The 16,777-nt window shown below is 41.9% G+C and overlaps 1 protein-coding gene across 1 annotated transcript in view; it reads right to left on the bottom strand.

Moving 5' to 3' along the window:
• VhaAC39-1 (V-type proton ATPase subunit VhaAC39-1) overlaps positions 1–14,824 on the bottom strand; it is a 40,012-nt gene extending 25,188 nt beyond the window's left edge. Inside the window, exons 1-4 of the mRNA XM_037427266.2 lie at positions 14,653–14,824; positions 11,053–11,224; positions 8,879–9,057; positions 6,125–6,282 (exon numbers count right to left, since the gene is read on the bottom strand). Coding sequence (XP_037283163.1) covers positions 6,125–6,282; positions 8,879–9,057; positions 11,053–11,224; positions 14,653–14,773 — 630 coding nt within the window. The 5' untranslated portion in view covers positions 14,774–14,824. The remainder of the gene's footprint in view (positions 1–6,124; positions 6,283–8,878; positions 9,058–11,052; positions 11,225–14,652) is intronic.
• Positions 14,825–16,777: the final 1,953 nt, after the last annotated feature.

The raw sequence follows: 16,777 nt of genomic DNA, 5'->3' as shown, positions 1-16,777 counted from the left end.
ATCTTCCAAGGTGTCACCATGAGTGTTTACGAGTGGAAGTGTGTGTACTTGTTTTCCTGCTATCCTACCGACCATGTTCCAGACTTTAGCCTCCTGTGTGTATGAATTGATCCCTGACAAAAACTTCTGCCAGCTTTCTCTTCTCGCCTGCCGACGCGTTGTCCTGCCTTGAGACTATTTTCTTGAAGGTGTCAAGATGTTCGGCTGTCGGTGAGTTCCGAAGCAGCCTCCAAGCTCTGTTTTGCTGTTTGCATGCGTTTCGGCATTCAGAGTTCCACCATGGCACACGCCGTTTTCCAGGGTGTCCATTTGTTTGTGGGATGCATTTTGTTGCAGCATCAATCAAAAACGCTGTGAAGTAGTTGACAGCAACATCAATGTTCAAAGTACATATGTCATTCCAACCTAGACGAGCGATGGTATAAAACTGTTCCCAGCCGGCTCTGTTTATGAGCCACTTGGGAACACGTGGTGGACACTCGGTTACTGTAGTTGTGCTCAAAACTACGGGGAAGTGGTCACTTCCGTACAGATCACTGACGACTTTCCACTGGAGTAGAGGCACAAGAGATGGAGATACTATGCTTAGGTCTATAGAGGAGTAGGTGTTATTAGCGAGATTATAATAGGTTGGTTCTTTTCGATTTAGGAGACACGCACTCGACGAGAAAAGGAACTGTTCAATCAGTCGACCTCGCGCGTCATACCGAGAGTCTCCCCATAGACTGCTATGCGCATTAACGTCTCCAAGGAGAACACAAGGCTCCTGAAGTTCATCAATTAGAGAGTGTAAATCACGTTTTGCAGCTGATAGCTAGGAGGAATGTAAATAGTGCAGATTGTGATCAGTTTATCAAAAAGAACTGCTCGAACAGCCAATGCCTCAAGGAATGTTTGGAGTTGTAAGTGTGTGCATGCAATTCCTTGATTCACTATAATGGCAACACCTCTTGATGATGTCATGGCATCAACACGGTCTTTTCGGAAAATAACGTATTTACGAAGAAAATTTGTGTGTTTTGAATTAAGGTGTGTTTCTTGTACACACAGCACTTTTGGTGAGTATTTGTGTAAGAGTTCTTGGATGTCGTCAAAGTTTCTGAGAAGACCCCTGACGTTCCATTGTATAATTTGAGTGTTCATGGTGAATGTAAAATAGTGCTGTGTGTACGAAAAGCGAGTGGCTGTTTAGACAGGGAGCTTGAGTTCACTTAACAGGGCCGTCACCAGGCCGTGTTATCTGCTTTTTTGTTTTCTTGGCGCGCTCCAAGGAGCCACGCCGCTCTTTTGGCACCAAGGGTACCGACGTATCCATTGCCTCCTCGGAGGCACTGTATGCCCGCACGTGCGGGCTGTTAGTTCGAATTTCGGGCCTCGCCTGGTGAGGTGAGGCCTTGAGACCCGAGGACTCTGGAGTCTCCGGTCTCTGTTTGGGAGTAGGCGGTGTAGCCTGGGCTACAGCCGCCTTGGGGGCAGGTGCCACAACCACCGGCTCAGTATGCGTGGGCCGAAGGAGTGGCAAGGGCTGGTGCGGCGGTGCCCCCTGACGCGCCGCATCAGCATATGTAGGTCCATAGATTGGTGCTACTCTTCGCCGTGCTTCCTTAAATGAAATGTTCTCCTTTACCTTCAACGTAATTCTTTCTTTTTCTTTTTTCCAGTATGTGCAGGAGCGTGAATATGCGGCATGGTTTCCTTCGCAGTTTACACATTGTGGCGGTTGTTTGCAGTTCTCAGACACGTGGCCTAGGACTCCACATTGTGCGCAAGTCTGGCGACCACGACAGGTTTTAGAGCCATGGCCATACCTCTGGCATTGGAAGCAACGACGAGGGTTTGGTATGCACGGCCCGATAGATGTCTTCGTGTACCATGTTTGAATAGATTCCGGTAGTTTACTGGATGCAAACGTGAGCATTAAGTGTTTTGTCGGTGTTTCTTTATTATCTCTTCTGATGATGATTCTCTGTACATTAGTGACATTTTGGCTCTTCCACCCCTCCAAAAGTTCAGTCTCAGTCAAGTCAATTAAGTCCATGTCAGGTACCACTCCGCGAGTTGTGTTCATTGATCTATGTGGTGTTACGGTTATTGGTATGCCACCGAAATCTGAAAGATGGTGTAGCTTTTCAAATTGTTCTTTGTCACAGATTTCGAGGAGAAGGTCTCCGCTAGCCATTTTGGTGACCTGGTATACTGTGCCAAGAGTTTCGGTAAGACATCTAGTAACTATGAAAAGAGAGACGGTCCTGGCTTGCTTTTCAGTTTTTTCACTGTGGATAACATGAAAGTGAGGATATGTTTCTTTTGGCTGGTGAAAAAATTTATATCATCCGTGCGTACCCGCTTTAAGCCGGTACGATCAGGCAGTAGGGGGAATGCTCCATGCATGCCGGTCTTATTTTTGTTCAGCAGCGTTGGTGGCCACCCACCACGGAGCCCAACAAGGGGACGCTGCAAGTTTGCGGATGCTGAAACCTGCAGACGCCAGCTGTACAACGCCACAATAACCCAATGCGCCTAGGCCAAGGTAGGCTATTTGCACAGGGTTAACCCTAGCCGCCAGGAAGTTTGGAAGTAAACGGAAGAGACTAGACGACAGGACAGATAAAAAGTGAGAGATAAAGACGAAAATGTAGGGAGAGAGAGAAATAAAAAGGCGACTGCCGATTTCCCCTGGGTGGGTCAGCCCAGGGGTGCCGTCTACGAGAAGCCGGGGCCAAAGGGGTGTGTTGTCTCTACCGGGGGGCCTTAATGGTCCAATCACCCAGCGTCGGCTCAACCCCCAGGATCCCCTTTTCCCCGGACACGGCAAAGCCACGCACGGCTAGGCGTGGGAGGGAGTCAAAACTCCCCCGTTAGCTCGGGTCCGTGGTGTCGCTACTCACCAAACGCCTACTTCCCCAGGCGCCCCTGCGGGTGTTCAGACAAAGCAGTAGTTGTTACGTTGCACTCTTGTGTTCATTTTTTTTCTGTGTGCGTGATGAGAGTGCATGCTGTTCGTGCGAGGAAGTCGTGAAATGGGAAAGAAGTGTTTTGTGCCCCAGTACAAATCTGCCTACAACACGTGCACGGAAAAAAACCGATTTCACAGGGCGAATTAACATTTTTGATGCCATGAATAGCAAACACCCAAAGAAAGTCTAAGATTAGGCAGAAAGGATTTTAAAGTGCTAGAGTTTTTTCTACAATGGCTCAATATAATTGGGAGGAAGAAGTGAAGGCAGGACGAATTGATTTTCATATATATATATTTTTTTCACGAACCACTGCCGAGGGCTTGCGAGTGACTATTCTGTCGACAGTTCAGCTGTCAAACTACATGATAAAGAAATTAGACTTCAAATATGTCTTAACTGCAAAGTTTAACGAAAATGTTTTGGAATAGTTTTTTCGTGTTACGCCAAGCTGGAGTCCAAAATGAACATCCCTGCTTGCCGACCTTTTTGCAATTATGCAGCATGCTATCCATTTACAGTCTCATAAAGCCACCCAAGTACGGGAATTGCCAGTTACTTCCCAGTCAAGAGCGACGACTTCTTAGCTTGCATGATTTAACATCAGCTTTCAAGGAGGATATGGCCAGCCAGTTACGCTTGGATGAGCTTAAGAACAGGCTTCACGGATTGGTGCAGGATGAGATTAAGTGCGACGACGTATTTAACTCAATGCCGGCATCGGACAGTGTTACCAACTGCATAATTTTTTATGCAGGTTTTGCCGAAAACTAAAAAATGCAAATTGTTCTAAGCGCAAACTTGGACTGACTGGGACATCTGATTTGTCAAGAGCTGCATCAGCTCTTGTAGTTTTGAAGACGAGAGAAGGACTTGCGCACCCTAATGCCCCGCTATTTGATCTTTTGAAAGAAGCCGAGCAAAAATCTCATAAGCATGCCGGCGATAAGGAAGTGTATGATTTGACTATTGATTTTGTGTTAGATAACTACAATCTCTCATTTCCATGTAAGGAACATAATGTAGACATGATGGCACGAGTGCTCCACTATAATGCAGGATTGCGTATGCATTAATATTGCAAACAAATGAAAAAAATGAAGCGAACAAGTCTCAAAAGTTGCACAAGCTTTCGAAACTAGTCCAGTAAGTTGCTACCACGAAGTCAAAATGCACAGCTTTTGTTTCTCACACATGTCTTCAATACTGCTTTTCCTTTGAGTTGAAGTGCTGTCCTAGTGTGTTTGTGGCCATTTAGATATGAACGCATCTCTACATCGCTGTAATAAAATGTGCAGTTTGTGAGTCAAGAGTTGCTCCTTTGCTTTGAAAAATCTCTATAGACCTACATGTGCCGTTCTTCTCTCTCCGAGAGAGAACTACACTTGTTAACAATGAAAATACTATCTGCAGTTTTATGTTCTGAAACCACGATATGAATATGAGGCACGCCGCAGTGAAACACTCTAGAATTTTCGACAATGTGATGTTATGTAACGTGCACTGGCATCCCAGAATGGTGTTTCGCCTGTCTCGTCTTGGGGTTTTTCGTGCTTTTTTTTTTACTTTAAATATGCACCAAAAAGCTTAAAATCACATACTTCTCATCGCACAGCACTCGGGCCTGCTTCACCAAAATGCGACCGCCGTGACAGAAATCGAAATTACGTTTTTCTACTGCAAGACTTCGGTTAACAAGTTATTTTTCTAACTACTTCGTAAACATTACTTCAATCAAGAAGTAACTTTTGTCATACTTTAATGGGACTTTACAGTAACATGTTTGAATTCACGATCTGATGTTTGTGCATGCAAAAACATATACTCCTATCTCGAACCTTCAATGTGGTGAATTAAACATTTTCCACTGCTATCTATGCTGTATTGTCAATATGTAGTGATTCTTCGCTGCTTTTAATAGTTTATTTACTTTTGCACTCGTTATCGAACGAAGGCAGTTTTTTTTTTTTTAATTGCTTTCGCGGCCCCGAAGCGACCTGTGCCTGAGCCACGGTCCTTGTGGCGCCATCTCGGGCCTTCTCCACAAAACGGGGGCAGAAGTTCTTCGCTTCCGGAGGCGCCATTGGTCCACCTAAAATACTTCTAACACCATGCACCCAGTATGCAGGAAACTACATAACCAAGGTTGGCAAGAAGCAAAGCCTTGCTCAAGAGTTTTGTCTTCATGCGTCATGGGCTTAATCCCTTTGTATCAACCCCTCCCTGTGTTTTACATTGAAAGCTTTGGCTGCTGCTTTAATTATGTAAAAGTATTCTAGACATGCTTGATGTGCCCCACATTGCCATCAACTTGGAGATACAGTAAAGAACAAATAAAATGCAAACAAAAAATTCTGAAGTTGGAAAGCCTTTGCATGCACAAGTTGGGAGTGCTATCTCTCACCACCAATTATATGATACTGACAGATATGGTTTAGGTCACAAAATAAGCATGCAAGAAGAAATCATGATGAAATTACGCATGCTGGTAAAAACAAAAACAGTAACGTACTTTAGTTAACCTTAACTTGTTTATATTTTGATTGTCCATGACAGTACATAATCTACAGCAAATGGGCACGTTGCTAATAGATTCGTCTGACCAATGGCATATAGAATGGATGAGATCATCAACACACTGGAGAAAAATGCAAAATACTGGATAAGTACTGTGAGAAACGAAAGAGGAGACCCGGACACGATCGTCTGGCTACATCTAAGGTGAACACAACAACTGAACGAGCCAGCGCCCCTTTGTTGCTCGTGCCCGCCGCCCCTTCTTCCTCCTTTATTTGCAACAAGTACCATCTTCCTTTTCAACCTAATTATCTATTTTAAAAGCCTTTACTCGAACAAAGTTTTCCAAAAGAATTAAATAATGGTCTTGTGACAATTCCAGTGAATGCTGTCCGGCTTAATTTTGACCAACAGAGGGTTCTTTAAGGTGTGGCTCAATCTGAACACATAGGCATTCTTGTATATCGCACCAACCGAAATTACGCAACTGCGGCTGGGAACTTAACTTGTGTTCTCGAACTCAGCAGCACAAGCCTGCTGAGCCAAGCTGGCAAAACAATTTCGCACTATTACAATCTTTAAAACAAGCAGGTTAGAACTTTTATTTTTGCCAGGCAATCACAAGAGAGGAAAAACAAGAGATTACTCACAGCAAGGATTTCGAGCATAACATCTGCAGTTGTGCCTCCAATACTTTCACAGAACTTGTAGAAGTTTTCCAAGTATGCCTTGTAGAGGGTGTTGCGAATGATTTCAATGTTCATTTCATCAAGATCTTGTTCAGATATGCAGTCCACAAAAAAGGGTGCTGCACAGCACAGTGTAATACAAGCCCATCAGGTACACATCCCATTCATAAATCTAAAATATTCTTCAAAACAACAAAAGATGGAAACTTAATCATGCTATCACTGTCAAAATAATTCACAAAACAAATGTGGGGCACAAAAAATGCTATTTTGAGTCGACAACAAATTCTGCATCTTCAGGTTACAATACCAAAATGCCGCAAAAGGTCCTTATTTCAACCTGAAATTAGTAATCAAGAACGGCATTCCACATTTAAAATAATGTACAGTCATCAGCACACTTAACTCAAACACTCTGCCATGTGGCCTCGACCCACTTCGACTAACGCCAGCACCACCAAACGTTGGACACTGCATGTTTGCAGTAGCTAATGATAGATGGAGTGAGAGTCAAGTTCACTGTTAAATTTTTGTTTTACTTCTGCTTGACTGGGTAGAACACACTCACTTAGCAGGTTCTTTTACACTATGTTTTGCTTGAGTCTACATTCTCACTTGCGCCTATGAAATTAATTGCCACATTGCTTATCTCGGCCTATGGGCTGTTGCATGCAATAGTTCATTGCTGAGATAAGCATACAGCAATGAATTTCATGTGTGTGCGTGATAACTCAGCTCCTTGTGAAACGTGACGAAAGCGGACATGCCAAGTAGATGTATTCGACCTGCTGGTCAGGCAAAAATAAAACAAAAATGTACTTGCGAAATCAACCTGCACTCTACCTATTGTTAGCGGCAGCAAACATACAGTGCAAAAGGTGTGGCGGTGCTGGTTTCAGTCGAAATGGGTCAAGTCCGTGTGGCGGAGCATTCAAGTTAAACGAGCTGACTGCTGTATATTCAAAATAATGAGCACAACATAAATATTTAGCAGTGGGAATCCTTACACATCTAAACTGACATCCCAACCACCAGCTTCAAAAAGCCAAGCATTCAAGCCATGTTGAAGATGTAAGCAAACATGAAGTTGCAAAATTTCATCCAAAACCAATCACACCAAGAAATTATATATATATCAGATGCTAAGGTTATTAAATATAATTGTGACATTTAACATGCAAATTGTCTAAATTAATGAAGTAACCAAGAAAACTGCACACTTATTACAGTCACAAATTTAAATTTGCAAATATAGAAGCTCGTGTTCTGCTTCAAAATTTGCCATCCATGTATGTACTATGAGCTAACAAACATATCAAGAGGCAAACCACAGTTTATGTAAGATAGGTCGTCAAAGATTGTTGCACATTTCAAATTTGTGTTGTACATAAAATAGGTTAACGATTATTGGATACATAGTTCATTTATTTTTCTCCAATTATGGCTCGTTTAAAAGTTAAATGTGTACAACAGCTGGCCCATTTTTGCATTTGCAACATCTACAGAAGCCGCCCAAGATAGCTACTAACAGTCCGATATGGCCTAGGAGATGGGTGGTGATGCCTCTTTCGGCTCACGAGTTGAACTATTTCTTTACTCACGAAAGTAACCGCTGGTCTACTTAAGGAGAATACTTAAGAAAAATAGAGAAAAATAACATAAACATCAGAACTCCACTTGGAAGACGTGACTTTCTGATAAACAGAGTTTACTTCACACATTTCTGAAAAGTTGGCTGCATTTTAGAAGAGCTGTCAGCGTGCCGTGGCTGCATGCCAGTGTGAGTCGCGACATCCAACGCAACCATGGTGGTTGCAGGCCACACATTTTCCTGTCCTGCTACTTCAACATCTCCCTTACATCCCACTCTCCCCCTTCCACATGGACACTGAGACGTGGCCCACCCATTAAGGGCTCTGCATCACATGAGTACATTCTTTGCTGATGATGCCAATCATGGTGGTTCTAGAAATTGTAGTGCAGGTGATTAAGTTGAAAGATGCAAGAGACCAATGGCACAGTGTGCCCACCCCGAATTCCTGTTACTGGAATGTTAAGTCAACTTCTCTAGCTCACAGCGTGGGCGCCAGACAAGGCAGTTTGTAAAAAATGCATGACATTGATTATTTTCTACCTGTTTCATTCTAAAATGAAGGTTGTTTCTATAAATTTAAGACCTCAATCTTTTAATCTGGCTGAGAATTTCTGCAAAAAATATTTTATTCAGAATTTCTTTAAAACAGTATCCAAAGTATCCAACCATGACGGGTAAGTGAATATTTGTAGCCTCGTGCTACAAAAATTCACTTTCCCTTTCCTGAATAAGGAGAAAGTTCACATAAAAGTAACACTATTTTTTTATGCAGAATATGAATTGAAATGGTGAGAAAAGGCCACTTTCTGCAATATTTCAGGTGTTTTTCCTAAATTTGTACCAAGTTTCTATCAATTTATGAAAACTATGTTTAATATATCCCTAAATAAATTTTTAATGATTTAATATGAGAAAGGTTGCAATACTTTATTACAAGACACGAGATAGTTTCCGTACAAAAAGGAAAACTAAAGGAATAATTTTTCTTTTGGTCTGTTCTAAAAGAATGGAGCTTAAGCAAGAATCAATTAAGCTGCTTAGGTTGTCAATACAGAGGAAAGCTGCCTAAATTAGTTTTGAAATCTTGGTGATGAGCCAATACTGATATGAGACTGCCATACCAAGAGGTGTGTCAACAATCACTGCATTGTAGAGTTCAGCAGGTGTGGAGGCAATGTGAATGGCTTCCATCTGATCAAAACTGCCCAGAGGGTGGCACTTTGGGATGAGCTCCCCGATAGGCCGTTGGTGCAGGGTCCCAGTGATGAGCAGGATGATATTGTCAATCATGTAGCTGTACCTGCAGTGACCAAAATTCAATCCTACCTACCACGATTGGAACCTACACAAAAATGCCATGCTATGATGGTTCGTACTAACCGAACAAGCACTATTCACCATACTATTAAAAAATGAAGCAAAGTGGGCTGTCAGCCATCATTGAATGAGGTCTGTATCAGAGAAATAGTAGGAGTTCAGAATCAACTAATATTTTCCTTTCATAAGCAAAGATTGTGAAAAAAAAAGGAAGGCACATTCAGACTTTCTGATACATGTACTGTTTTTTAGAAACGTATATACAATGAAGTGAAGTTCTTGTAAATCAAAAATACCAAAGCGGGTCACAGCTTCTGCACAGTCACAATGATACTAATGAAATAAAAAGCAGCACATTATTATAATTACTATAAGTACTCCACATGAGAACAGAGGTGCACAAAAAAACCATACAGCATGACAAATGACTAAGTTTTGAGGGAAAGCCACATACGTGCCATGTATTGAGGAGACAGGCTGGTTGTAATGTAAAAAATTGTGGTCATTTCCACTACCCCAATATTCTACCCGCTTTGTCAAGAAGGCAACTCGATTAAAGCAATGTGCATATCACTTGTGCTACCTGCTTTATTCCTTTCGAACGAAGAAACCTATCCCAATGTGCGTTATTCACAAGTGACAAAGCATTGCACCTTTCATTATGCATGGTCATAATAAAAGTAAGGTGCTGATTACACTAATCCTGCTCTATAAAAGAAAAAAAAGCAAATACATTCACACTACTTTCAGAAACAGTCATATTAATGTTCACTGTTGAGACTTTCAAAATCTGCTGTGGCCAGTACTATTACTAACTGTGTATCTGTGCTCATGTGGCTGTTTCTCCGGTCACTTTTGGAATCACAGACTATACGTAACAAAAAGGGGCACAAATGGCAAATAGAAAACACATTTGGAACTCTGGCATCCTGAAGAAATTCTATACAAGTAAATGTTACCATATGAACATTGAGTGCAATATTATAGGGCAAAGTAATACAAGAATTATTTTAAAAGCATTCAAGCATGATGAAATGGTCTAAACTGAATACAAACTTACATGCTGCCTAAAGGTACAAAATTCTAATGGGATGACTTGAAATTATTGACCTGACATTCGCTGCTCCATTTATTCAGGAATTAGTGCTTCTGCACAACAACTAAAATTATTCAAAACAGTCACTACTTCAATATGCATTTATTTATGTAGACTTCAATAAAAATTAGTATTTTCTATATCCAAACAAAAAATATTCAATAACTGAATAGTGTAAAAACATAATATGGCTTATACACAATTCATAATTATTGAACTTTTTTATGTGTTTCAATATACAAAAAATAAAGTTGCATAAACAAGTTGAATACAAATCCAAAACAAAATATTTCTTAGATAACTTGTATCCAAGACATCAAGTGCAAATGCTTGAATACTCATAGCTTATACATAATAAAAATGTACAGCACATTTTACATGAAGGAGCAACCAATGTTCTTTACTGATTAGATTTCTTTTGCTCGCTATAGTACATAACTTATTAAAAATATGTACAGCTGTAAAATTGCATACTTAATCGCAGATTCAGTAATACAAAATCAGATAGGTTTTAGTCATTTCAATTTGATTGATACGATATGTGGGGTTTAACGTCCCGAAACCACCATATAATAATGAAAGACGCCATAGTAGAGGGCTCCGGAAATTTCGACCACCTGGGGTTCTTTAACGTACACCCAAATCTGAGCACACGGGCCTACAGCATTTCCACCTCCATCGAAAATGCTTCCAGTCATTTTCTATACTTTTTATGCCTACCTACAGTTTTTCAATCAACTGTCTGGTGTAACTGTTTCAACAGGCCATTCAATTCGAAATGCATAAAGCTTCCAATTTCAATGAAACACATCAAGCACAGTGTTAAAAAACTAGGATGGCTTTGACGCTATCAACAGTGGCAACAGACTTAGCACGACTTACGTTATGTAGTCTAAGAAAGTGGCCAGTGGTTCAACTGCATGATTTCTCATGTGCCGAAACTCCACGACAAGTTTTTCACGTAGCTTATCATCAATAACCGAAACAGTGAGAGGACTTGCTTCATTTGCCAAGAAGTTGCCATAGTCTGTGCTCTGGAGGTGAAGCTTCAAGTCTGAAAAGGAAACAGTAAACAACAACACAAATACACATGTGAACACACCGACATGTGAACACATGACATAGACATGTGAACATACCGGGTACTTTACTATAGACGTCAAACTCTGAAGCTTTGCGGACACGCAACGCCACCTGTCGATGCAGTTTTGAGTAGTGCAAAGCCAGAGTCCCTTGCAAAATTTGCTGCATAACCGGGTGCAACTAGTGCATGCGAAACAATGATTGAGTGAAATATTATATGTGTTTGCCTGTTCAGCACTCAGAAAAATATCTACAAACTCGCTGGAACTACGGCGAAAATAAAAACAGATGTAACAGTTCCGCACTCTCTCAAAAAGACCCCAGTCGACGCTACTGTTGCGTTGCGACTTGCCACTAACGTAAAGAACTTCAATTTTACCGATTTCCGCAGCTTTCGCAAACCATAACGGCGAGAGCGCTAGATACGGGCCGTTGCGATCATGTTGGGCAAGTGAATTACTTGGGTTCTTTACAGCTGGTTGCACGAGAAAGTGTGATGATGTAGGTCTCCTGTTATTGTTTTGAGCAGCCTTGACAGACAACCGTGGTAACAGTAGACAGATCGCAGATGCCGCAACCACCGATAATCTGAAGTTGTGGCCACCACACAACATTACGTACGTAAGGCTTTGAAAGCTCTAAGTCCCAACTTTAACTAGGAAATACAAACGTGTACGTCATAAAGGTAAATCACAAAATTATTGCGACCACCATTAGGTTTTTCTTGCCGTTGGTCTCCGCGATTGCCGGTGCCATCTCGGAGGTCTTGGTTTTGCCTTTCATTTTACACCAAGCAAGTGCACACGCATGTATGACCATTTGCAGTATATACAAACAGAAAACAGCCGTCAACAGAACATTCTAACATGCGTAATAAAACATTTCAACATACAGGCAGCGAGACTTCGATGGAGAATGCAACTGCTAAGGCAAAAATTGCCAGGGCCATTCGTGCCAGATAAAGTGAGATTCGTATTACTGATCGTAACATAGATTGCTCGTGTATGCACATCGTCGCTTTGGCATCATGTATATGCCCAAGTTTAATGTATTTAGGCGTTACAGAATTAATGCACATCGGATTGCTTGCCTCGAGCTCGATGTCATGTGATGCTAGTTTGCACATAAATTTCCAGCCGGAGCACGCCAAAATAACTGAAATATCTTTTGCATTGTACCTGCAGTTTGTTTTGATAAGCTTCCCACTTTTCTGAAGCGAGGTTGAAGGAATAAATTCGCCAAGTTCTTGATTTTTAGAAAACTACGCCTCAAGGCCAACGAAAGAGGAGGGCCTATGCACATTGACTTGCGGACGGCCCTCTTTGCACCCCCATTTATGGCCGGCGCGGCGATGGGGGCACTGGTGGCAGCATTTTTCGCAGCGCCGACTGAGCAGATTCCGACATCTATTCGCAACTTTTACGACTTATAGGTGGCACGACTGTACATCCAACATGACTGTCGTTGAGATGATCGCCCCGAAAGAGACTGTACCCGAAAGTTTGGCGACGACTGCAATTTTTCGCGCTTTGGTGGCCCTTCGATTTATGTTTTTGAGAAAGTAGGAGAGCACTAACATAATATATATAGTAAATAAACGCTGGGTAGCACATTGGGTAGATAAATATGCACAAAATTATAAATAAGGCACACATGTACGCCCTTCACCAGGCGTTGTGCGTAACCGCACACAGCGCTTGGTATAATGGGAGTCTCAGTACAAATTTCTCAGTAATGTCAGAAACATTTTTGGAGATGAGCTTTGTCTTACAGTTTGCTTGCATTGCATTCTGCGCACAGCTTGTTCAGCTCACCTAAAGGCACGAATCAGAGTAAGCTGACGAAAAAAAATTGTCTTTCATTGCCAAAGCACAAGAACCATGTTATTTTACCGGCAATATGATTTTAGGGTGCTTTATTGACTAAAATAACAACAGAATATCAAGAGAATAAATTCGGCAATCAGCACGAACAAAATCAGGGGTAATATACAATTTTTACGTTTAAGAGAGGATGCTCCCATTACCATTCCATGTTTCGGTGTTTGAGAAGTATGAAAAATGGCATGGTAAGAGGTAGGAACGACCAAAAAAAGAAAAGCGCCATCAGCAAGCAAAACCGCACACCAATAGTTGCAGATAAAGTCACGGAGGCACTTCGCAGACGCCTCAGATGTCTAATGATGCGATGAACGTTTTGAAACCGATTATTTAATTCTATTCTAGAGGCGGAACGCATTCCCTATTTAGCTCTGGTACTGTTTGCACAGCAACCATGTCAAGCAGACGATCTAAACACGAGAACTGCAAAATGAAGTAGTTGTACTCGTAGACAAAATGGCTGCTGCATACATTCATAGGCTTTGGTTATTTGCCTGATAATTTTAACCCTCTTAACCACTCATGGATTTTCGGGGCGCCAATTTGAACGGGAGGCTTACTTTTTCTCACGGTGTATATAGGCTGTGAGCATCGAGGCTCGCATAAATCAGTCAGTACTTTCTTTTTCTCTCTACTTTACCTTAAACTTGAGAAACTCAAAGGATTCCGGTTATATCGTGGCCGTTCAAACTTTGCAAAACGACCACAAATGCAGGAAAACAAGCAGCAACAACTGCTTTTTGAAGCAGGTACAAAACTTCAATCGTCTCAACAGAACTTTCGGCCGCCACCGCACAGCGGTGCCACGCTACCTTGGAAGTTCCGAATAGCAATACCATTTACCAAGCACTGGACACATACTGCAGTGGCGTAGGGCTTAGCCAGTTTGACAACGGGAAGAAAGATTCTGTGGCAATTATATGGGCAGAAACACTAGAACTAAATTTTAAAAACAAATGATGTTACAACTAAGCAGCACGCGAAATACCTATGGGAAAGCAAGCAATCCAGCTACAGTATTACTAGAAGTGCAACAACCTGAACTACAGAAAATATTAAACGATCCTAAAGAATTTTCACCCTTCACTACCTCTGTCGTCAACCAATTGACAAGAAAAAGTATGAGACGCAAAGGAGCTCACCAAGACATCACTTCAACGCTATGTGGAAGAGTCTCACATCTCTTACAGCGTTTTCTAGGATGAATATAATCGAGCACATACTACACTTAATATATCATACTAACGTGGAAAACGGTCCCGAGGAACAGCACGGCAAGCAGTTGAATGAACAACCTGCTGATGTCAACACAGCCCACCATCGCTCCAACCAGCAAATAGTGATAAATACCAGCTGGTGAATAAGGCGTAAAAGAGGATTACTTTGGAAGTAGAATACCATCAGCACGGCTTATCATGTCAAGGATAATAAAGCACATGCACTATATCAATTGGGTGGCAAGTAGCAGCGATGGGTGTAACGCCAAGGGGTACTACCAAAAGGGGGACTGTTTTCTCACCTTCGAGGGTCTCGCATTGCACGAGATTCAAGTAATCGCTTTGCTTGAGGATACCTCCTTTAAAACCTCGAACCAAGCCTTCGAGGTAACCATTGCTCATGTTAAACAGGAGCTGAGACATTTTCACACCGTATTGATCATATGACTGCTCACCACCGCAGCCGATTGCAGAAAACGGATATCAGCTGCTGCCATCTCGCGCTTTCAGCAGCCGAACTTCCGTTTTCGGTTTTGCTTCAGGTTTCATCGAAAAAAAAAAAAAAAAAGTTTCATCGTTTAGGCAATTTAGAGCATACTTACACTAGACTATATAATTTATTTACATAACCGACAAGGCTCGCTCGCTGCTTTGATCAACTAAAAGTTGTGCTTATAATCGAGAAGACTCATACAGTAGATTTTTTTTTTTTCCTTTGCTAACATGTACATTGCGCGATAATGCTGACGTGAAACCGACAATGCATGCGTGTGTGTCAGAAATGTGACAAAACTGACAAAGAACAATTTACTGGGGCATCTCCCTGCGAGGGCGATATGTTTCATTTTACATTTTTCATTTGACAGCGCGCGTACTGGAGAGCCGCCGGTCAAGTCCCAGTACGCTTGCTGTCAAGTCTCTTCTTTTTTACTTCCCATTTTGCGTTACTTTTCGTAACAGCATGTAGCAACTGAAGCTACATTAAAAATAAAGCCAAGCAATTCAGCCGTGCAAATGAAATTCAGAATAAAAAAGTTTACCGTCGACATCTGCGATTCGAACCTGTGTCTTTTGAGTGGAAAGCAAGCATTCTACACAAGACATTTTGCACAAGATGCCGGGGTGGCACCGTGGCAAGACATTTTGCACAAGATGCCGGACGTAGAACACAGTGGCCTAATGTGCACCGGAGAGTTGCATGTGATGGCTTATAATAACGTGGCCCATGTTAAATCCATTACTCATTGTTACAGAAAGCCGAAATATAATTCCACCTCAACCCTCTCTGCAAATATATGATCACTGACCTGAGAAAATTGCAGTAAATCTGGCAGCTTGCATGTGCTAGCGGACCATAATCGCAGGTATTTGCAGTGTAAATAATTTTTGCCCCTTCAACCTACACGGGGTCCGCTAGAATTGAAAATGTGTATGGAAACGTGAGCCTTGCTTTTCCAGGCACTGAAAACTTAGTGTTCCGCGACCTGTACTATCAACAATAGCAAATTTTATTTTGGCAACATATCTGATAAATGACGCTACCATGTTGCAGGAACGACTTGCTGACAACTACAACTCGCACAATTTAAGTAGCAGCTCCATTTCTACATGTATAACGAGTGCGTCAAATACTAATTGCCGAAGTAACGTCCTACACCAGCAACGGTGTTACTTATAACGCGTAACCACCAACATTGCGAAACAAGGCAGGCGTTTTTGCACTCATCACGATTTTTACGAAGTACCAGATTTCTCACATCGTAGCTTGCCACATAATATACAGGGCGACCATCCACGGCTCAGTGGTGCATGATTCATGGGTGACAGACACTGCTAGTGCATCAGATGGAAGTCTTTTGTAGTCTTCCTGATTTTATTCCATCTCATGCAGCACTTTTTCTACAGACAAAGCGACTCTTTCCCTAAGTGATCCACGTTGCCACCCTTGGGATTCTTCAAGAGGCTGAACTGAAGCACTAAGTTTTGCGGACAAGCGTAACGCAGCGACGCAGGATCTACTTTTTTTTTTTTTTTTTTTGTCGTTGACGCATTCAGGCATTTCAGAGTAACCCATCTCAATCACCGATTGACGAAGTACATGTAAAGCAGCTACTGCCTCTGAAAAAAAAAAAAAAAAAAAAAAGCAGCGCACCTGAGGAAAACTTTGCGAAGTGCGCCGCTCACTGCTCGCGCAACTGCCATTAGCGCCCCTAGCGGCATCGGCGCGCCGAAGGGCCTTCTGGATGGATGGATAAATGGATGGATATGGTTGTACGGTACCCTTTAGATTGGGCGGTGGCTAGCGCCACTAAGCCGTAATACTTAATGAATTCAAAACTATGTTTATTTTTTTTTTCCTTAAAAAGTGAGTTTGAGGATTCGTACTTTGCAGTGAAGAGTTTAATTTTCACTCGTGCCTTGACTTTA

This window comes from Rhipicephalus microplus, chromosome X (assembly GCF_043290135.1).
Source record: "Rhipicephalus microplus isolate Deutch F79 chromosome X, USDA_Rmic, whole genome shotgun sequence".
Taxonomy (NCBI): Eukaryota; Metazoa; Arthropoda; class Arachnida; order Ixodida; family Ixodidae; genus Rhipicephalus; species Rhipicephalus microplus.
Note: the sequence above shows the minus strand (reverse complement) of the source record. Positions and strands in the feature narration are given on the sequence as shown.